At 38.8% G+C, this 23,126-nt stretch overlaps 2 protein-coding genes across 4 annotated transcripts; one reads left to right on the top strand and one right to left on the bottom strand.

Annotated features, from left to right (window-relative positions):
* Nucleotides 1-6,321: 6,321 nt before the first annotated feature.
* Nucleotides 6,322-18,937, top strand: tmem255a (transmembrane protein 255A). 3 transcript variants are annotated; one of them, XM_036569035.1, is made up of 10 exons: nt 6,322-6,607; nt 7,549-7,691; nt 8,216-8,278; nt 9,465-9,554; nt 12,079-12,144; nt 12,300-12,385; nt 12,566-12,637; nt 13,123-13,285; nt 15,201-15,338; nt 16,173-18,937. In XM_036569035.1, the coding sequence occupies exons 1-10, from the start codon at nt 6,553-6,555 to the stop codon at nt 16,311-16,313; spliced, it is 1,017 nt and encodes a 338-aa protein (XP_036424928.1). In that variant the 5' UTR covers nt 6,322-6,552; the 3' UTR covers nt 16,314-18,937. The 3 variants fall into 3 exon arrangements, with proteins under 3 accessions (XP_036424928.1, XP_036424929.1, XP_036424930.1); XM_036569037.1 differs by having other exon boundaries at nt 6,335-6,427; XM_036569036.1 differs by lacking the exon at nt 12,566-12,637.
* zbtb33 (zinc finger and BTB domain containing 33) lies at nt 17,511-23,047 on the bottom strand. Its single transcript, XM_036569034.1, has 2 exons — nt 22,637-23,047; nt 17,511-21,725 (listed from the first exon to the last, which is right to left on the bottom strand). Exon 2 carries the CDS (start codon nt 21,721-21,723, stop codon nt 19,792-19,794), a length of 1,932 nt encoding a protein of 643 aa, XP_036424927.1. The 5' UTR covers nt 21,724-21,725; nt 22,637-23,047; the 3' UTR covers nt 17,511-19,791.
* Between the last annotated feature and the right edge of the window lie 79 nt (nt 23,048-23,126).

The raw sequence follows: 23,126 nt of genomic DNA on the forward strand, positions 1-23,126 counted from the left end.
AGAAAACGTGGAGGGCTTTTTTTCCTTCTCTTAATCCCTGAAGAACTTTTTTTGGCGACGGAGAGGGCCGGTGGGTGTGTTATAGGGGATTCAGTACACGCACTGCCCCCCCTCTCAGAGCTAGCCTGTACAGAGACACGCTGCCTTCATTAACTGCGTTTATTCCCTGATCTGAATGTGCCATTGATCAGTCACCCCAAGTTCAGGTCAGTTTTATTTTGCCTGATATAACAGACAAACGCAACAGCTTTGCAGAGATCTGTCCAGAGTCCTAATGAGGACATAAGTGGCAGGAAAAAAACTTTCCAGGAGCCTGAGGAAACGTTTGAGAGTCATCAAAAGTTTGACATCAGAGAGGAATCACAACACAATCCCCGCTAACTGCTCTTTGCTAACTGACACCTCACCACACAAACTGTTTTGACGGTGAGACCTGCTCCTCATCCTCCGCTCTGCACTCTGTACACTCTGAGGAGCCTCCACACTTTCACGGTGGAGTCGGTGCAGTTTTGCCTCTTGTTGTTGCTGAGGATTATAATAAATTTCAGTTCTTGTCATCGACTTAAATATTTGTATCCCGGTCACGTTGCGCTCTGTTAGCTTGTGAAGCTGCCCGGGTTTTTTTTCCCAACCTGAATAGAAATGTCGTCATGGAAAATCCGGTCTTTTCTTTTTTTTTCCCGCGTCCTTCTTTATGTGTAGAGCCTACACACACACAAACAGACAGACAGGCACACACACACACACACACACTGGAGATATGCTGTTATAAAAATGCAAAGAGCCAAAATGTTCAACATTTAGCCTGTGGCACTCGCCTTAGGCTAACGGTCACTGCATAACCTTAACAGCGGGTAGATCTGCACAGTTTCAAAATAAGCGTTAGCCTAGGTGCTATAATGTTTGGCTCTTTAGTCCTGGCCAAAATATGACCAGATTTAGACACACAGCACAGTTGGGATGAGTAGGGGATCACATACGCATTCCTCTGTTTACACTGTGATTAGTATTAATATGGATGGGTTTCAAAGAAGTAAATCCCAGGTTACTAAATTGGGACCGTGCAGATGTGTTCACACGGGGACAAGCATTGGTTTAACATTCTCATAGTTTTATAGTCCTATGATAAAAATAGGACATTTGTCTGACATTTGTGATATATCCGACTTAGCCACAGTGTGGCGCTCTAAAACAACTTTTACTGACTGGAGTCAGTGCTATTGGCCAAATTTCTCATTTTTGTTAGAAACAGTTGTATCTATTTACATGTATTTCAGCATTGTATGGCACCAGGCCTGAGTTTACTAATTGCCACATCAATGTTAACTGCACTTTTCATACTTACACTTTGATCCTGGCAGATGAACCACTTGCACTTACAGGTTCTCTTGTCCCTGCTAAAAAATCCAGTTAAGACCAGTTTCTGTTGGTAGCTAGAATCAGATGGTCTAAGCTGGTCTTTAATGATCAAGGTGGTTCACAAGCTGGACCAGTTGGAATAGGTGAAAAGATGCAATGTGCTAGCCAGCTGATAAAGCTGGTCAACCAGCTTAGTCAGGCTGGCCAAACCATTGTTTCCAGGCATGGTCTTTATTATTTAGATTGGATGTGCTGATTATGTTGAGAATGAAAACAAGTTTTCACTGCAGCACAGTTTAAAATAAAGTTTGGGCACCCCAACCAACATACATGTTGATTTTCTAAGTGAAAATAAGTGAAGTTACAGAGAACACACTTCTTCACATTTTAATGCACAGTTACTCTGTATGGCACATACATTATATGGTATGTGGACACCCCTCCGGAGCTCAGGTGTGTAGGGTGTAAAATCAAGTACATAGCCATGAAATCCCCATAAACAAACAGGTAGTAGATCAGGTCATACTGAAGAGCTCAGTCACTACAAGTCGATTCATTTAGAAATTTCTGTTCTGACAGGTCTGCCTTGTTCAACTGTAAGTGCTATTTATTATGAAGTGGAAGCAGCTAGGAACAACAACAGTTACGAAGTGGTAGACCATGCAATCTCATAGAGCTGTGCTGCTGAGACCTTGAGCACTGAAGGTCTGCACATCAAGATAAAATGGGTTCATTCATGAAATGGGTTTCCATGACAGAGCAGCTGCTGACAAATCTAAAATCACAATGTTCAACGCCATGCGTTGGCTGGAATGGTGTGTAGCATGCGGCCATTGGACTCGGGAAACATGTCCTCCAGAGTGATGACATAAGGTGTAGCACCAAATTTTGGGTGCCTGGCATAGTAGTGTGCCTAACATGTTTATTTTATATTGTATTTCTTTATGAGGTTAGTTGGTATGCATGTAAGTATAAAACAGCTAACAATCAAAAAGGTAAGCTGTGCTTTCACTGCAAAAATGGTTTCTTGGCAGATGAAATCATCTTATATCTAGTTGATATATCTAATATTTCTTATTTTGATATTGTTGTAAGCTTATTTTAAGATTGTCACTTATTTGTAGGCATTTTGTACTTGATCTAAGTAATTTTGTTAAGTTAAATTTTTTCAATATATTGGCAGATAATTTTGCTGGTTTCAACCATGTTCTTTAAAACAAGTAAATTATCTGCCAATGTAGTGAGATCATTTGACTTAAGAAAATCACTTAAAACAAGTAAAAAATATCTAGAAATGAGTTACACAGTCTCCTAAAAAGCTTACAGCAATTTCAAAATGAGAAGCATTAGACATATTAACTAGCTTTGAGATTATTTCACTTGCCATGTTGCCATTTTTTGCAGTGTTGAATCATCAATCTTGCTGTAGTTGAAAAAGGATTACATTTAACCTTGGTTTCTGTTCAAGACAATCAACATAATTAGAGAGAAAAACAAAACAAAAAAACCAAAATATATTTACTGTCATTTTCATTCAAACTGCTTAACAAATGGTTGATTGGAAGTTGGAACACCTGTTAGTCACCTGCATTGGTGAGCTCACCTTGTTTCATGTCTTCAGCTACACCAGTAAAGGAAGAGGTGCTGCTCTCTCTCCCTCAGTGACTTCTGGAACAGTGTGCATTTTCAAGGTTAGCTGCTGAGCAGAGGTTGAACTTCACAGAAACACTGTGACATTAACTGTTAATAAATTGCTTACTAATTGCACTGAATCAAATCCTGCTTATTTATCAGCCTGTGCTTGTTATGAATTACTGCTTGCTAGCTAATCACTAGTTAGCAAGCTAGCTTACTTTACTGCAACAAATTTGCTATTTGGCTCACTGGTTTTCTGACAGTAACTCATCAGCAGTTGTCTACATGCCCTCTTTCGCTTTCACTCTGCATTCCTTGTACTTCTTAAATCCTGATGTAGGTTTTTGTTTTGTTTGTTTTTTGGCCATTACCCACGGTTCAATGCCCCTGGTGATGAATCATGCTTCACTGTCTGGCAGTCTGATGGATAAATTTGGGTTTGGTGAATGCCAGGAAAACGCTACCTACCGGAATGCATAGTGCCAACATGTTTCCAACATGTTAAACTCAGCAAATAAATAGAAAGTGTACACTAAAATGTGCAGAAAATGTTGTATTTAAATTTGTTCTCTGTAGAGGATATGTTAACTTATATTGTCTTAAAAAATCAGCAAAACATAATTTGACCAGGGATGTTCAGAATTTACTTACAACTGTAGCTGTTTAGCAGTCAGGGCTCAATATGCCATTTACACTATTTCTAACTATGAATTGCTGGAAAGCCTCAGGCTGTGGCAAGAGATTAACTTGTTTTTCATTTTAGAAAGTTATTTATATACACTGTAAAAAATAGTTTCCAGGCTGCCTTAAAATTTTTAGTTAGCTTTATTTAAACAAACAATAAATTAACAGTCTGTGTTTTGTGCAATGTCAACTTATTATTTGAAGGTAGCCCAGAAACTAACTTTTTAACGTTAAAATCCAAATGTTTTTGCACAGTGTAGAAACAAATTGGAGTTCTCTGTACAATGCATTTAAACATTTAGCATTCCGTGTATGTGGAATAAACCAAGTTAGTTGTTTATGAAAATGTGCCACACCAAAAGTTTAAAAGATTACAGATCACACCCAATCATGCAGTGACTTTATGCAATCTTCTATTATTTTTTAGACTTAACCACCACAACTGACGTTGCTACTTGCACTATAAACAAAGGGTGTTGTGGCAGGATTTCTTATTTGCTACAAAACTACAGATTTTTTTTTTTTTAATTATAGCATCATTGCGCAGTCTAAGCCAAGTACTCAATGAGAGAGAGAGAGAACAAACAAAAAAAATTTAGGTTTGGTTTGTGTACATAAGTAAGGTTTCTGTACATTATTAAAACATCTCTGTGTACTTCACAATATAATTTTGCACACATTTGACAAATAATTTCCCACAATAACGCAAAAGTGAGGATAGTCCAAAAAGGATGACTCTGTTGGACAGACTTGAATTTTGGTTTAATTTTTTTTTTAGGTTAACTGATCCATAGGGCTGGGTGTAGATCCCAAAAAGAGTTGATTCTCCAATTCCAGGTATTTAGGAATCCTGATTTTCCAAAGCTTTAGACTCAATTCCACACAGAGACTTTCATGTTTGTGTCCTCATATGTTGTGAGATATTCTGCTGTCACTGTGTAGACCAGGAATATTCACCTAAAACTTACAAAGGTCCAGTTCCATCAAATTTCATGCTTATGAAGGTCCAAATCAAGAAACAAACATAAATGAACGGTGACAACAGTTACCTTTAAATGCTTATCCATTAATTTGTAACTGTTTCATAACTTTCATTTAATGAGCATAAAAATTCTTTTGAAAGAAACAGTCTAAAAAAAAGATTTGTCCGCAGGAAAAAACATCCTCATGCTGTCAGGGAATGAACAACCACTTGATAAGATCTTTCATATTGAGCTTTGGCTTTATTTTATTTATGTAATTTGTAGCTAGGTTAATTTGATGTCTGAACAGATAAGATGCATCAGTTTTGAACTTGAAACTGACAGTTCTCTGTTCATTAGTTTTTACACACTCTTTTTTTTATCATCAACTTCCCTTTTTAAAAAAGCAATGCTGTTGCTTCACTAGTCAGACCAGAAACAGTACATAAAAATTAAACATCTATGAAAATACTTAAAATTATTCTCTTTCTCACATGATATTTAGCCCTGTACTCTATTTTCTGATCTCTGTCTGGATGAACTGCCTTTGGCTAAAGTCGTTGACACAAATGCATGTGCATGGATAAAATGTGGGACCGCTACAGCAGCCGTGATGGTTCGTATTCATGTACGTCACTGAAAATTACCATTTTTTAAAAATATGTTATATGGCTTTGCTAAAGATTTTTTCAAGTGCTTGGTCTGCTGAAATACTTTGCACTGCTACAAATTTCCTATACTTTTACAGTAAATTACCGGCAACTAGTTGCAGTAAAATTACAGTTAACATTTTATAGTCACATTGCTGTAAATGTGATCCAGTCACTGTAAATTTACAGCACTGTGATACCCAACTAGTTTTAAAATTACAATGTGATACTGTACAATCCTTACTATATCTTCTTGTAGCACTTTACTGTAAATTTACTGCAACAAGTTACCTGTAAGTTACTGTAAATTTACAACATGGTACTGTAGTTTATTACAACATCTTGTATCTTAGTAATTTTACTGTAATTGCATTACAACTCAGTTGTACGGTACTGTATAAGTCAAAGTAGTGATACATTTAAATATTAGATATAAAACTACATAATATTTTGCAAATGATAACATCATTGTGAAGTCCTTAATACTATACTGTAGGAGGAAGAGAGAGAGAGAGAGAGAGAGAGAGAGAGAGAGAGAGAGAGAGAGAGAGAGAAACAAACAAAGTAAATAAGGTTAGTGTATATCTTTAATTTATTTCACAAATAATTTACTAGTCTGCTGGTCTTGTTTAGCTGGTCCACCAGCAGTATATGTTGTGTTTTGGATGCTGGCATGCTACCAGCATGACCGTGCTGAGGGACCAGCTAAACCAGCACTAGATCAGCACTAGACCAGTTTAGACCAACTCAGACCAGCATGAAATGTTTTTTTTTTCAGCACACATAACACAAATCACAACATAAATCTTAATAATTTATTCTGTACTTAATCAACATTGTACTTTTTTATGTTGCCAGATCTTCTTCCCTAAGTTTTGAATTTTAAAACCGATAATTATTATTGTTTAGAATAGACTGCATCGATTCTCATCCAGAATCTTTCGAATCGGACAACCCTGCAACCGTCTGAAGTAACCTCACTCTACAGCATCAGAGCGAGGAGAGCCGGGCATGCGCAGTGGCGCGAGGCGCGCGTGCTGAGCTGATGAGTGCAGTGACGGAGGGGTTTGATATTAGCAGCTAATGAGAGAAGAACTACAGGAGCTGAAGGAGTGCTGGCTGTCAGAGAATGCCACGGCAAGCCCAGGTTTTCTATTCAGCAAGTCTGAGCGATAAAAGCAGCGTCGTCTCACTAGGGCGTTTAATTTTTAACCTTAAGTCCTAACGGTAGCCTAGCTCATGCTAGAAAGCCCCCAAACAAAATGCCAGCGGGACTGACTCCGCCAGCCAGCGGGATACCTGTGTCCGATGCAGTGGGTACGTGCAAGGTCAATGCCGTTAGCCAGACCCAGACTCATACTGTGGTTTGGTTTATGTCCGAATTCAGGATTAATTTGGGAATTGTTGCAGTGCTCTACATATCTGAATGTCTGAATTAGCCCACCGGTTTAACCCCGAACGCTCAAAACGTTGTGAAACGCTCATTGTTCGATGCTGTATGTCACAATCTATAGGACTGCGCTCAGGCTACGCTGTGTAACGTTAAAACATTCTCACTTTATATCTTAACAGTACAACGTTTTATACCAACTTTGATCTATTAGAAGAGAGTGTTTAGGAAAATGGTCATCTTGCAGATGTAAGTGTTCGTAGTAGGTACTTTTACTGATAACTGAAATCTTCCTTTGCACTGAGTGTAAAGCTACACTGGGATTTTAGAATGTGGTCATTTGCTGTAAACTAAAATGGATCATCGTCAAATCTATAGAGCTCTAATAATAACCTATTTTATAGCTCTAAATACTATGTTTATGCTACATTTTTTTGTAAACAATAGATTAAAAGCCTCGTTGGCGTTTTCATGAAGGAGTAACATTTCTCAATATACAACTGATAAAAAATTCTAAATACATTTTCTAAATAAATTAGGTTTTTGGCATAGTAATACTCTGCTGAGTATTTTATTTATTTGATTTTTCATAAAAATACATTTCTGTATATATAATTCATAGACCTGCAGACAAAATGGATTTGAAAATCTGTGCCTTTTGAGCTATCAGCAGAGATGAAAACAGCGAAACAATAAAAATCCGTTGAAGCATTTTAGAGGTTTCTGTGGTGTTTATGGCTAGCTGTCAATTGAATGATAAAACTTTTAGCCTGAGTCTGCTCAGAAGCTGATAAAACGTGGAAAGCATATCTTCCTCAGATAAGCACATACATTTTTATGACATTGGCCTACTTTACCATCTTTATAGGGTCATTCAAGAGGAGGAAAAGGAAGTCCATCATAGTGACGGTGATGCTGTTCGTCGTGTCTATACTTATCCTAGTCTTTGGGTTGGCTGCTACCACAAGGACACAGAACATTACTGTTGGTGGTTACTATCCTGGAGTCATTGTAAGTAATAATAGTTATAATTCTGTAACTAACTGACACTTTTCTGCATGTACTGAAGACATATTTTTAGTTTTCATTTTATCTTATATGCTTGAAAATTTTTACTGATAAAGAAGGTGAATTCATATTGCTTGCGTTTTTTTCTTCTTTATTCCTTTAAAACTTAAGGCGGAAGTGTAATAATTCATTAGCCAGTGACTGTCATTCTTATTACTGCTCTGAGAGAGAATAACTGTATCTGGATAACCACAATTCAATTCACATAGTGACATTTCTACATAATGAAGTACTGATTAATAATTAAGAACGAATAGTAATTAAGAATAACTTAATGATTGGAATGTAATAGAAATTATATTCAATTTCAAACCTTCCAAAAATATAAAAGCAACCATATGCTACAAGTGAATAGATTGTGTGAGATTCAAATAAGTGTTTTTTCTCCCTCAGGGTCATGTCAGACTGACATATCTTTCAATGAAGTGATGCAACCAGTAACAGCATTTATCCTGTGTTATTTTTAGCTTGGTTTCGGCTCCATTCTCGGAATCATTGGAGCCCATTTAATAGAAAATAAGAGGCAGATGGTAAGAGGTTTTACATTACACCACTTCTTCTTCTTCGTATCAGTTTCTCTGTTTTTGCCCTGCAAATCATTCTGAACCATGATAATGAATATGCATCGCTCCTTGATGGAAAAATCCACATTGGCCCAAAAAATCCAGTTTGGTGAGGAGGAACACTGATTTTTTAAGACTTGCTCAGGTTTTTGCTCATGTTATTATATAGGAGTAACAGGCTCACTGAGTTCAGTCTGAATATCAGAATTTGTTCCAGGGACTCTGGTGAGATGCACCCAGAAATAGCTCAGTGTAAGAGGAGCAGGATGGATGTCCAGGCAGGAATGTACGGAAGCCATCGCAGAGCAGAGGGAATAGGAGGTGTAACTCTGCAAATGAAAAATTGGTTGCGCCAGGCTAATCAGAGAGATCCAGAAAAAACAGGTTTTTAATAGATATATGTAAATTTACGCACAGCTTGTTGTATCTGTTGTCGGAGATAAACTTGAGGGTTAAAGCTGACAGTTGGCATGAGATTAACATTTTTGAAGAATGTAGGTCGTCAAAGTTTTTCATCCTGATGTTTTGCAGTGCCTTTAAATGCAGTGTTCACAGTCTATACGCTGTTTTGGCACAGCCTGGCTCTGTGATGCTGTCAGTTGTAGAATGTGGTATGTCATTGGGAGGGTTCAGATGCTTCCCTCCAGCGGAGGTGTGTGGCCTGCAGACAGAACGAGATGACGTGAAACCGAATGCTCCCTGTCTCCGAGTCAGAGGAGGGAGGGCAGCACTCATTCAGGGAGTGCCTGGCACACTGCCAGCTAGGGGGCACCAGAGAATGGAACTACTGGTCAGACGACTTTATTACCATCATGTCCTCTACAAAGTGCTTCACACCTGCTGACCCTCGGTTGGAAGTAGCAGACATACCAAGTAATGGCTCTATCGTGAATAGTGAATGCCCATAACCCAGAGTTACCAATAAATATGGACAAAGTAGACAATACCCAGATGTTACAACATAAAGTTAGGTAAGATAATGTCTGTGTGCCAACTTTTCAGAAACAAGGAGATAGACTTATGATATTGATAGGTAAATGCGTCAAGAGACTCTATTTGGGCATAGTGACTTTGCAAACTGGCTTGCATGCTGAATTATGAGAGTAGCTGACCAGTGTGTTCACTGTCCAGTAAGCTTTTGTTTTTGTTGCAGCTGGTGGCCTCCATTGTCTTCATCAGCTTTGGTGTGGTGGCTGCGTTCTGTTGTGCTATTGTGGACGGCGTTTTTGCTGCAAGGCACATAGTGAGTTTGGTAGCACTTTATTTGAAGTCTGCTTCCATGGAGAGGCACTTCATAGCACATGCATTAGCATTGTATAACATTACTTGTATATTTGAACATATTATGCCAGTAATTGCAAGATGACATAAGATGTTTCATGAAGTAAATAACACTGCATTGACATAAAGGTAAAAGTGGGTTAAAACTCTTCCTCAGGTTTTAGTTTTGTTATAACCGTTATGCTGGTATGCCACAAATAATCACAAATATTTAAACATACAAACAATGCAAAACATGTTAACATTAGCCCTTTTGGCATAAAGGTTTCAGTCATGTTTCAAATGAAAATAAAAGTGCAGCAGACCTTCGATCACCTGCCGCTGTCTATTCTGTTGTACCTGAGGTAGTCCACTTTGTTTTTTGAACAGCGGAATAGTCTAACATGGACACCAAAGCGATTACTGGGTTTCTGTTTCCTCTTATTCCACTTGAGAAGCTACTTAACTTGGTCAGCTGCATCCAAAGATGCCGCAGGCAGGGCCTTGTGCAAAAGTGTAATGACCGTGTATTACTGTACCATGTTCCAAATTCCAGCAGTTTCTAAGAGTCAGAGGCACAAATGTATGAGACACACATGAGATAAATGACTTGAGAAATTTGACAAAGCTAAAGTTGGCTTCTTATTTGAATTTTCTGTTTAACAGAAACTTTTTACAAAAGGCTGCCAAATAGGAAGCCAGTCTAACCCTTGTAAAAATCCAGATGTGAATTACCATTTTTTACAATAAATATATTTCATATTTATTTTAGTTGTAAAAATGTTTGTTTAATCAGATTGAATGGACATCCCAGAATATAAAGCTACTGTTAACCTATAAAAAATTTAAATAGTAATAATTTAAAATGTATAGTATGATATAAAGTATACCTTCAGAAATTGTAATTATACCATGGTTAAATTTTTGGCCATTCCACACATAAGGGACATTAAGTTAAAGTGACAGACATTTGTTCCATTTATAAAACTAAAGCATCTTTCCATAGTAGTGAAACTTATAAGGCAGAGGCCTAGTTAAGAATGCAATTTATTAGTTCTATATAATATAATATAATATATTATATGTAAATAATATATTTATTAAGTTAAAGTACAACTGAGTGGTTGGTTTCCTTAATGTAACTTGGTTATCAATTTAATAAATTATAATACAAAGTAAGTGTAATAACTCAAATTACTTTAACGTTTGATACTCAAGTTGATTTAAAAACAGTAATTTTGTACTCAAATAAAAATGCAGCCAGGAAACTTCTACTTTTGCTGGATTAATATTTTACCAAGAGTAAAGTACAAAGGTTTTGTATGGGAACATGTACACTGATGAGCCAAAACCTTAGGACCACTCACTGATTAAGCGAATAACATTAATTGTCTCATAACAATGACATATGTCAATCTCTGGGATATTTAGATGGTAAGCAAAAATTTGGGTGGCCTAGTCACGTGTTGGATGTGGGAGAAATGGGCAGGCATGAAGACCTGAGTGAGTTTGACAAGGGCCAAATCGCTACAGCGAGACAATCTCCAAAACAGCAGTGCTTGTGCGGTGCTCCTGGTCAGTATTAGTGAGTATCTACCAACAGTGTTCCGAGGAGGGGCAAACCATGAAACGGTGACAGGGTGCTTCAGGGCAATGAAGGTTGTCTTGTCTGGTCTGAACCGACAGAAGGGCTACTGATGCCCAAGTCAGAGAAATTGCACCTTCATGCGTATGGGCCTGCACGAGTGCTTAACCTCCGTCCTCTGTTGAAAGTGTCTGCAATGGGCCTGACCGTCAGGAAAGGTGACCTTTGCTCCAAAGTCCAGATCTAGTCTGGGTCGTGTGCGCCGTTTACCTGAGGAAGTGATGGTGCCAAGAATCACTGTTGGAAGAAGACGAGCCAGTGGAGGATGTGTGATGCTTAAGGCAGTGTTCTGCTGGGAAACCCCAGGGTGTGGGCATTAATATGGACATTAGTTTGACACATGCCACCTGCCTAAACATCGTTGCACAGATACCACAGGGCATCTTCAGAGGGTTAAAGCTGCTATTTTCCTATATGCATGAAAATGATCACTTATGTTCGAGGGCATCACAATCATCCATCTTCCATCCAAAGGTCTTGACTAGGCTTCTCCTTTATACGTTTGATTACTTGGGAATGATGCTTCACAACCATGTTATAAATTAAAGAAATGTCTGTCGCTGTTGTTTAAGTCCCCTTATGTCAATGTAATATCATTTATTTCATAATTTCACATTTATTTCACATCATATGGCATCTTGCAATCACTGGCATTTTTGTAAATATTCAAGTATTGCTTTGTAAATACGTTAAGCAATGCTTAGATATATGTTATGAAGTTCCTGTGTAGGTAGCCTTCAAATAAAGTGTTACAGTGAGTTCTTCTGTTTTGAGTATCATAAAATGCATCTCAGAGCTGCACATTTTGTCTTTTGCTAGTCTATAACATACTTTTTCTTGGATGTATTTTAATTTCTCGCAGGACCTCAGGCCTCTTTATGCTGGTCGATGTGAATACTACTCCAGCGTAACCTCTTTTGACCTAGATGTGAGTTCATGACGCCGCCTCAAAGGATCCTCTGCAACCCATTTTTAACTCATAATAACTCAAGAGCTCTCCGCTGAATTTACCTTTTTCTCTTTTTGCTTGTAAAATGGAGCGATGCAGCCATCATATTTTCACGTGTATCTGGTCTTTTTTAGGTCCAGTGCCAGACCGCTCGTGTGTCCTGTAAGCTGCGTGTGAAGAGTAACACCTGCTACTGCTGTGACCTCTATAACTGTGGCAAGTACGTGTGCGCCAGCACCCCTCTCACTCTCTCAGGATTTCCTCTTTCTCCAGGCAGATCTCAGGCCAATCTCTGCTGTCTTTGTTTTATCTTGGTTATGGTTTCTATTTGCTTTGACTGAGCGTGCCTTTTTTCCTCAAGCTCTGTTGGAAAGATCGCTTGTGTTTACTTATGTTTCAGAGAACATCCTCTTTTGGGACTTCAGAATAAAGATGTTTTGAAAAAATTTAGGAAATCCACCATGATTTGGAAGTAGGTCTTTCCATTTTTAGCCCCTCGACAACATTGACAACCCATGATTTGTTGTGGTTGAAGTACTCAGTGTGGCTGTGTACAGTGTTACTCCATTGGGAAACATGCAGTACCACTGGAATGAGTGGAGGCTTTTTTTCTGCATGTCCTGGCACTTCTTTCTGAAGTGAGAACCAGGCCTCATTCCTGAACTCCACAAACAAAATATCTTATTGGATTTAAAACTGTAACTCCATTCATTTGTGGTCTAAAACATGATAAAATCTTAAATACATAGTAGGGTAAATTAAGGGATTGTATATATGTTTTTCATGTCATGCTCTTCTTAAGAGTGATGTGCACTGGCAGTCTTTTTGTTTCATTCATAGTTTTGCATGAATGTATTGTTAAGTTTTTCTTTTGTTGCTTTGTGTTATGTCTTGCTGGTACAGTCTCATCTCATGAATTTATTTTGCTATAATGCTCTTCTCTGCATCCTGAAACAGTCGTGTTGAGCTAAGAGGAGGCTACCATGAGTATACTGATGTCCGAAGTTGCCAGGACGTTGTGCACCTCTACCACCTTTTGTGGTCAGCCACTATTCTCAACATTATTGCTCTCTTTCTGGGCATCATCACAGCAGCAGTGCTTGGAGGCTTCAAAGACATGGTAAGACTGTAATATCTGGCTCTTTTACAGTACTGTGCAAAAGTACTATTGTACTATTAAGTACAAGTAATTCATTTTTAATGCATATTTAAAAAAAAAACAGAATCTTTAACAGCTGAATACAATACAATACATTATACAATATAAATGTAGTATGTCCACCATTTGCCTTTATTTCAGCTTCCATTCTTTTTGGGAGATTTGCTTTCAGTTTTTCAAAAAAGTCTGCGGGAAATTTTTTTCATTTTCTAAGTTCACTCTTAGAAGTTGGTTGCATTTTCTGCATGTCACAATCCAAGTAATCCCCATTACAAACCCGTTTGCAGAAGAGTTGGGACGCCATGCAGAATGTAAATAAAATCAGAAGGTAATGATGTGTGAATCATTTAAACCCTGTATTTAATTGAAAATAGATCAAAGACAACAAATATTGAAACTCAGAATTCTTTTTAATATATGGCCATATTGAATTTGGTGCCATCAACATGTTTCAAAAAAGTTGGGACAGGGGCAACAAAAGACTAGTAAAGTTGTGTAATGCTAAAAAAACACCTGCTGGAACATCTCACAGCTAATACGCTTAATTGTCAACAGATCAGTAACATCATTTGGTATAATAGAGCATCCCAGATAGGCTGAGTCTTTCACAAGTAAGGATGGGGAGAGGTTCACCACTCTGTGAAAGAGTGGGCGGACAGATTCAACAATTCAAAAGTTTCTCAACATAAAATAGCAAAGAACTTGATGTTTTCATCATCTATGGTACATAATATCATTAAAAGGTTCAGAGAATACAGAGAAATCTGAATGTGCAAGGCACAAGGGCGAAAACCAATACTGGATGGCCGTGATTTTCAGGCCCTCACGCAGCACTGCATTAAAAACAGGCATGATTCTGTAGTGGAAATCACAGCATGGGCTCAGGAACACTTCCGAAAACCATTGCCTGTTAACACTTGTGATACAGCTTGTCGCTGCATCCACAAATGCAAGTTAAAACTCTTTATAAACCATACATAAACAGGATTTAGAAATGCCACAGTCCTCTCTGAGCCCAAGCTCATTTAAAATGAAAAAGGGTCCTGTGGTCTGATAAATAAAAATTTGAAATTCATTTTAAAAATTGATGGATGCCGTGTCTTACAGGCTAAAGAGGAGAGGGACCATTCGGCTTGTTATCAGTGCACAATTCAAAAGCCAGCATCAGTGATGGTATGGGGGTGTATTAGTGCTCATGGCATGGGTGACTTACACATCTGTGAAAGTGCCATTAATACTAAGGGATTTTGGTTTTGGAGCCACATATGCTCCAAACATATGCTCCATCTAGACATCGTCTTTTTGAGGGAAGGCCTTGCTTATTTCAGCAGAACAGTGCCAAACCATACTCTCTGTGTAATACAACAGCAGGGCTCTGTAGTGAAATAGTCCAGGTGCTAAACTAGCCAGCTTGCAGTACAGACCTGTCACTCATTAAAAACATTTGGCACATTATGAAATGAAAAATATGACAAAGGAGACCCTGAACTGTCACTCTTAGTGTTTCTGTTGCCCTTCAAAGAATGTCTGTCAATGTTTTGTGGACAGCTTTTGTTGGGAGCACACAGCTTTTACACCTTGGTTTTAAGATCAAAAGGATGGAAGAGTTGAAGTAGCAGTGGGTGCACAAAAGTAAACAGTGGACATATTAAATATTGATAGATTTGATAACATAATTAATATCAGAGGTTTTTTTAATTTTGTGTTAAATATGTTTCCTGTTTTTTTCTGAAACTGAAAAATGAATAACTTGCACTTAATGGCCACTTTGACTGGAAATTAAATAATCAAATGGGTGATCTCTGACTTTTACATAGTACTGTATGTATAGGAGTATAGGATAACTGTGCTATTCTTTATGCCTGTGTCTTTGAAGATGCCAGCAGCTCCTGACACTTGTGAGCCAGACCCTCTGGCCATCCCTGGACCCCCAGAGACTCTTGCCCAAACCACATCAAACTCCTTCTACAACACTGCCCCCTGCCTTCCACCTTACACTGCCTACGACCTACAGGTAATCAGCACCTTCCAGAATGAACACCTTCAGGATCGTTATTATGCATTTACAGCCCACAATGGTTTACTAATGAGACATATATGATATTTTTGACTCGTTTTTGGTATTCATTAGCAGCAGCTTTCTCTATAACAGTGTTCAGAAAATTCATACCCCCCGTTTTATTCCGGCTGCTACTCCCTCGACCTGTCCGCTCCACCTCCGTTTGTGTCTTTATTTGGCAGGCTGCTAACATTGTGACTGCGATGTGAATTGCGATTATTTTCTATTAATTAATGTCCAGCCCTCTCTTTTTGGTCAAGAAGACCAGAATATCCACTTTTCCTAGTGCACCAGATGGCCAGTTAGTTGTGTTGTCATGTACGCATCATGCAGGTGTTCAGATTGGTCTAGTGCAGGGGTGCTCAATCCAGGTCCTGAAGATCTCCCACCCTGAAGTGTTCAGATCCAACACATCTGGCTCTAATATTTAGATGCCTAGAAGGCCTTAATTACCTGGATCAGGTGTGTTAGATTACAGTTGGAGCTAAGCTCTGCAGTGTGGTAGATCTCCAGGACCAGGATTAGGTACACCTAGTCTAATGTATCTTTAGCAGTTCACAAGCTCTGTGTTATTAGGTTACAAATTTCCCAATTAAAACTGATGGGCTGTAATTAAAGTTGAAGATTTGGGGAGTATTTCACATTATGAAATACTCCCCAAATTATGAAAATGAATTATATAAAAACAGTGAATCTTTCAGCGTTAGTTCTATCATATCACAAAATACACATTTATCAGTAGATCAAACCTACATGGACTGATTACATGAATAATCTTTGTCCTTGCAGGGCTCCATGTTCCCCGACTCTTCTGGCCTTTCTGATGACTCCCAGTCTGGAGCCAGTCACATGTGGCCAAGTATGATCCCGCCACGCTACTCCCCCCCTTATTACCCACCTGATGACAAACCACCACCATACAGCCCTTAAGGGACCAGCAAAGGATTACAGGAACACTTACCACATTGCCAAGGGTTCAAAGGAAAATGGGCATTTGGGGATGCTGAAACACCTTGACCTGTAGTATAAGAACACCTGCTGCTGTGGAGCCTCACTGTGCAGACAGTCTCACTACACTACCTCATCTGCTGAAGGGAACGAGACTATGGCTGTGGTGTGCAGCTAAGAGACTTCATCCCTGCAGAGCAGATGTAAGCAGTGAGACGCGTCCAGTATAACTTTAATATACTAGGTGGCCTCTCTACCCTCTACTTGCTACAACTAACATCAAGACTGTTCACAGTTATGCCTTAAAAGTGTCTGTCTGCTTCCAAACAGCATAAGCCCTCTGCCCCTGTTATGGGTGTCCTATGCATAGAGCATCGCTGTGGGCTTCTCTCTTGGACACAGTGACTGTGCCACCCTGCGTCTGTCACACTAGATAATGTGAACACTCCCTAAGTGGCACGGAGTGTCCTGGTCCTGTTTTTTGCCTCGCCTTCGCTCAAGAGGAATGAAGAGGAGTCTTATTTTTGATTTGCACTTTATCATCTCTTAGTATAATTAATAATATCAAGCTAGAATAATTACTTGAGTTCTTTTTATTCAGTTCGGGCAGCTAGAATTATATGTATGGAGCCAAAATCATAGGCTACTTCAACTTGTAATATATGGTAGCATTATTTAGCATACAGCCCATGTGTGAAGAATGTGAAATGTGCACAAAATCAAAGCCTGTGTTTTTTAAAAAAATCATTTGTGCTGCAAATATTCTGTTGCTAAATTGTGCTATGATAAAGTGTACAGGAAACAATTTCAAACCGGCCTAGTTACACATGCATTATACACCTCTACCTTTTTTCTGGTTTGGAAATATGGAAATGACAATTTATAGAAAGGTCATGGCAAGTGTTTCAGAACATTCAATTTAAAAATGAGGCACAGCTTTTAGGTCATTAGACCAGCTCTTTTTTTATATAAGACTTTTAATTGCAACTGCAGAATGACAGGGATATATACAAAATTACCCGTGTCCTCCTATACGCATTTCACATAAATCGTCTCTGTGACCTAGTATTACGCACTGGAACTATAGCAACATACTGCCTTCTCTTAATATACATTTACACGAGTCTTAAGACTACTTTCCAGGTATGTATTCACTGTGATTAGTGACAAGTCTGTGTATTGTGTTTTATGTGCTTTATTTGAAGCAAAACATACAACTGTAAGAACAGAATAAGCAAGGGTTACAAATAAGGTGTGTCTGTTCAAAATATACTTAATGTATAAAATGTTATATGACCAGTCTTACCACACTACATGGCCAGATTTGGTGGTTTATGCCATAAAACTGAGCTGAAAAAGGGGCCTCCACCTTATATACGTTCATGTTCTTCTCCAATCAGACTCGCCTTATTGTTAGACTTACTTCACTCAAAGCCATACTGAATACTATGAAATTCAATGCTAGACACCACCACGGAAAAAGGACACTGGAGAAAAGAAACTATTAACTGTTCACATGATCACATGAACTACCACAAGCCATGGAAATAAAAAGAATTAGTAGGTACTCTATAGAGTTTTATTTCACTTTGTACAGCACTAAGACCTAATAAATATGATTCCAAACAAAACAGAAATTGTTAAAACAAAGGTCTTTAGTAGTACAAAATATGCTCATGATTAACAATTGTTAGAGCACTCACTTTCTGACTGAGGCAACACTGAGTCACATCCTACTGTCCAAAACAGTTCATCACTGACAAGACTACAATGGAATATACATATGTAAGAAATGTACAAAAACACATGTTAATAAAAGCCCGAGATCCTTTACGTTACCCTTACAACGTGCTTGGCTTGGACACTTTACTGTTTAGTAGAGGCACGCCATTTATCTTTGACAATTCAGAATTACGCTTTTGGTGGAAATGACCGCAGGATATATGGCCAGCATATAAATAAAATTGTACAATTTTACAATTCTAAAACAACCTCCTAAATCATCGACATATTACTAAAGACATTCACAGATTTATTCCATCCTTCCTCACACAAAAAAAAAACATAAATAAAAAATGTGTCTCTTCATGTTTCAATCCCCACCCTGTGATGTAAACTGATTTTACTCTAATCTGTCAGAAAAAGAAATTGATTTAATAAAATTACAAAATCAGGGCAATAAAGTCAGGATTTCATCCTGGTCAAAGGTGAATCTTTATGTTCAATCCCTGTGCAAACCAAGGGAATCATATTGAAGCTGACGTTCTCAAGGATGGCATACGTTTGTGCATTGCAGTACGTTGTTGAGATTATCATGTAATGTGAAACAAAACTGAAAACGTTGTAGTCTACACTCTTGAAAAAAAGATGGTTCTTCAAGGGTTCTTTAGTAAAGGAAGTGGTTCTAGTTAGAACCATGACTTCTATAAGGAACCATTTTAATGCTTAAATGGTTCTTAGCATGATGAAATGGTTTTTCAGATTAATGGAGAATGTGTTGTATATGTATATGGAACGCCTTTTTTAAGAGTGTACAGCATTTTCATCCCCTAAAGTACTGTATGCTCTTCAAGAGTGTAAATAAATTTGTTGCATATTTACCTTCATCCATGTGTGTTGTCATCATTACACAATGATTATTTTATTCACGACTATTACATCCATAATTGTGTGCCATCAGCCTCCTCATAAGTAAATCCTTCAACCTATACATTCACCTTACAGGACCTAACAATAGCTGTGAGAATGTGAACCGACAAAGGTTTTGAACAGTTATCATGATTAATGTATAAAATGCAACTTACAGTACTGTATCAAACTACAGCATGATTTAAACAAGAGTGGATTGGAAGTCCAACTCATTATGTCGAACCCTACTCACCCATTTGTCCTATGCAATTCAACAATCATATCCTAAAGGTACAATATGTATTTTCTTACAAGTCAGTTTACTTTAAGTCACATTACTGACATTCTGCAGACTCAGACTGGTTTGTTATTTAGATGGTTTGTCATGAAATACCGTCCACTGCTAATGTAAGACAGGTAAGGGCATTTTACAGCTTACATACTGCCTACGTCTTGCCTCTATGTAAAATTCAGTAAATACTACTGTTAGGTAATGTTCTTTTTTTAACGTTTCATTACATTTTGAAGAAAAACTACTTATTGTACCCTTAAACAAAAGTAAGATTATAGAAGAGCTGTTATTTCTTTGTGTAAGAAGTGTTCTTAAAAAGCATCATTCACATGTAAATAAGAGCTGTGGAACAATCCGAAGGAATACATGATTCTGACACAAAAACCCCAAAAAAGCACCTTGAATCTCCAACTCATACTTTTCTCTTTGCTCGGGCCCCCTGTAATGAAACTCTCAGCTTGTTCAGGCAACTGAATTCACTAACAGAATTCATCAAGACCCGAACATAAAAGGCACCAAACGCAGCACTGTGAAAATTTCTCAGTATGTCTCTGGTATGACAAATTCAAACTCTGTCGTGTTCTCAACATTCATTTGGTTTCCAGGTCGAGGTGGTGGCCCTGGGCGGGCATGAGCGCCTGGACGAGTGTGTGCATCCGGCTCAACAAAGATGTCATCCCAGTTCAACATTTTGCTTTGGCCAGAGGGAACACCCTGGTTTGTAAAGTGAGATTTGCCGGGGGTAATGTGCTGGACAATGCCATTCTCGTTGATGACTGGAATTCCACCCGTTTCCTCTGAGACGAAGGAGTATGGTTTGAACTGTAGAGTTTTACAGGGAAGGAGGCGGTACAGGTTGTTGTCAGTGTCATCCTTCTCCTTTCTGCCTGAGGGATCTTGATTGTGAGCTTGTTTACAGTGAGAAGACAACAGCTGGTAGTTCAGGAACATTTCATTACACAGCAAGCACTGGTACCTCCTTTCACCCGTGTGAGTAATCTCATGTTTGGTTCTATATTCTGCCAGGGCAAAGACCTTGTCGCAGTAACGACAGGGGTACTTTCTCTCCCAGGAGTGTGTGTTAAAATGACGCCGGAGACTTGTCAGGCACACGTAGGGACGCTTGCACACAATGCATACATAAAAAGTCTTGCCATCCATAATTAGCTCATAGTGGTCCTCCTGCTCCACTTTCGCTTTCTTTTTGCCTCGAGGTGTGCTGCTGGACACATTACTTGCACCTTGCACAGATGTATGTGATTTTCTTCCAGGGCCTGCTCGAGAGTCTCCTTCTCCTGCATCCTCTTTCACAGGGACAATGTCATAAGTGTTCTCTCCTATGTTAGCATAAACCTTACATCCTGGTGAAAGGGAATCGATTTCCGAGGCTTTGTCTAATGTTATCGTCTTTTTGGTGGACACTTTGGGAACAACATCCATGGCAGGTCCGTTATTTGTGCTGAAGGATGGCCTCACATCCGACAGTTTAATTTTGCCTGGCTGGTCAGGCGAATGCTCCAGCAGTACCTTCTTCTTCTGGACTCCAAGAACTTCACTGGCTTCAAGAGGAACAGAAGAATTATGGGACTCTGTGGGGGTGAAACTGTTCATGCGTGCTGGGGTGGAAGGTGCACTGTGTGAGGAAGATCTGGCAGGAGAGGCAGAAACACTGCTGCTGGGGTCTGGAGACATGATGGGGCTAGCAAGAGGTGTTGTGTCTCGCTGAGGTTGAGGGCTATTTTGAAATTTGCCTTCCACCACACCTTCAGGAGGGCGCTTACATTTCTCAGCTTGGTCAGTGTTCGCACCTTCCTCATTTGTGACCTTTTGTTTTTTAGCCTCTGGTCCACCTTCAGCACTCGCATCCATAACCTGAGAGGGCTTTGTTTTCTGAGCTTTCGGGGCTTCCATTTGTGAGACAAAAAGAACATCATCGCTGTCCGAGTCATCCTTTTCAACACCGCTGCCAGTCATTTTGAATTCCTCAGCAGACAACGAGAACGATTCAGTGATGATTGGCATGTTATCTGTTCCAGCTCCATTTTCCTCTGTGGCCCCAACATTACTGTTCTCGCCTTCTTTCGATAAACCAGGTAAACCCTTGACTTGTGAAAGAGGTGTTGCAAGATTGGCAATGAACTTGACACCTAAGATCTGGCCAGCATTGATAAGATCTTCAAGCTTGTCAGATCGAATTCTGTAGAGTTTAGAGCTGTATATGTAATTCAGAATAATTTCAAATATGTCTGCCTTGATAAAATTAAGCTCGATTACTTGTCCTGCGACGGAAAACAGCTGACGAAAGTAAGTGCTGGATGCCGATAACATTGTCTTGTGTGCCTTGAACTTACGGTCCTGAACAATGATGGTCACATCACAGAATAATCCATTGTTCCGTTGCTCACTGATGGACTCCAGCAATGACAGAGAAAACTGAGTGTCAGTTACAGATATCAGCTTTAATTTCGACATCCCTGTGAAGAGAATGGTCAAAGATGCTTTAAAGAGAACAACAAACTTGTTTTGGTAATCTCTAAATGCTATGCATTACAGATAATCACTCTTACTGAAATATCTCTACAGCACAAAAGGTAAACATAAAGCTGAAAACAAAGTGCACGACATCAGTAATGGACAAAAATCATGGTACCACAAAGAGTAGGATAAAAATTGAGGGAATTTAGGTTTAGTTGGTAGCGCTCAGTCGGGTAATACTGTAAAATAATCTGAACTACCACTAACAGACTGTATCTGACACGCTAGGAGATTCAACGAGATTTACTCTTGTGTACCGTCCAAAGAAGCCTGTGATTCGCTTTACGGGCTGCACATCACAACCGTGCTAGTTAGCTACATCATTAAAGTGTTAGTCAAAGAAGGGATGGGTTTATGGTCATCTAGAAAGATTTAAATACGCGTAGACGATTATTAACGCTCGCATGACATTCTGGTTTGAGGACCTAAACACTGATAACGTGCCGAAGCCTTTAGCTGGCTAACGAGTAGGCTAGCTAGCTAATATAGAGAGCAAGCAACAAAAGCGGAGATAGCTAAATAACTGAGTGCGTTAGAAGCTGCATGAATACTTAATATGCGTCACTTTATGAACAAAGTAATGGGCTGATTTTTCTGTATGTTAACTCCAGACATGTTCCACAATACTCTGAAGTCAGAAGAAAGAAAACAAAAACTAATGACTGGCTAGCTGGCTAATATGTGGCCACTTTTATCCTTCCTGCTTTGGCGGTAGGTTGAGGCCTAGCCAGGCAGCTGGCTGTGTGTAAACTTACTGCTATCCGGAGTAACACGTTTTTAATCGAGGAAACACATCACTGACGTGTAAAACGTTTTCGGATCTACTCGTGAACAGCGCATAATCGCATACCTGCAGTGAGAGGTTTTTGAGTCCAGTCTTCTGTTTTTTTTTTTTTTTTAAATGATTAATGTAGGTTTTGTCGCGGTAGACAACAAAAAAGAGCCTTGTATGAGCGGAGGCAAGGCTGCGACTTACTGTCTAACCAACAGGAGTCGCAAAACATCCGCCTTCGTGTAGGGATTAATAAAGGCAAATGTCGAATTATTTGCATAAATCTTCAATTAGGCATGAATTTTTTTTTAATTAAAATAATGTCTAAAATTTTAGATAAAATTATTGAGACCTTGACTCTGCCAGCCATTTGTTAGTAATAAAATTGTGTGACAAAATCTTTATGATTACAGTTATTGAACAGCGTTTGTTTAACCGGTTTACAAGGCAGTAGTTATACCATGAATTTAACATTTGTCTTAGTTTCAGAACTTATTATAAACTATTCACAAGTCTTCAAACCCTTTTCACTTGTATGTTTTTATGATTTGAGTGCGAGATATTTCTG

This window comes from Colossoma macropomum, unplaced genomic scaffold (assembly GCF_904425465.1).
Source record: "Colossoma macropomum unplaced genomic scaffold, Colossoma_macropomum, whole genome shotgun sequence".
NCBI lineage: Eukaryota > Metazoa > Chordata > Actinopteri > Characiformes > Serrasalmidae > Colossoma > Colossoma macropomum.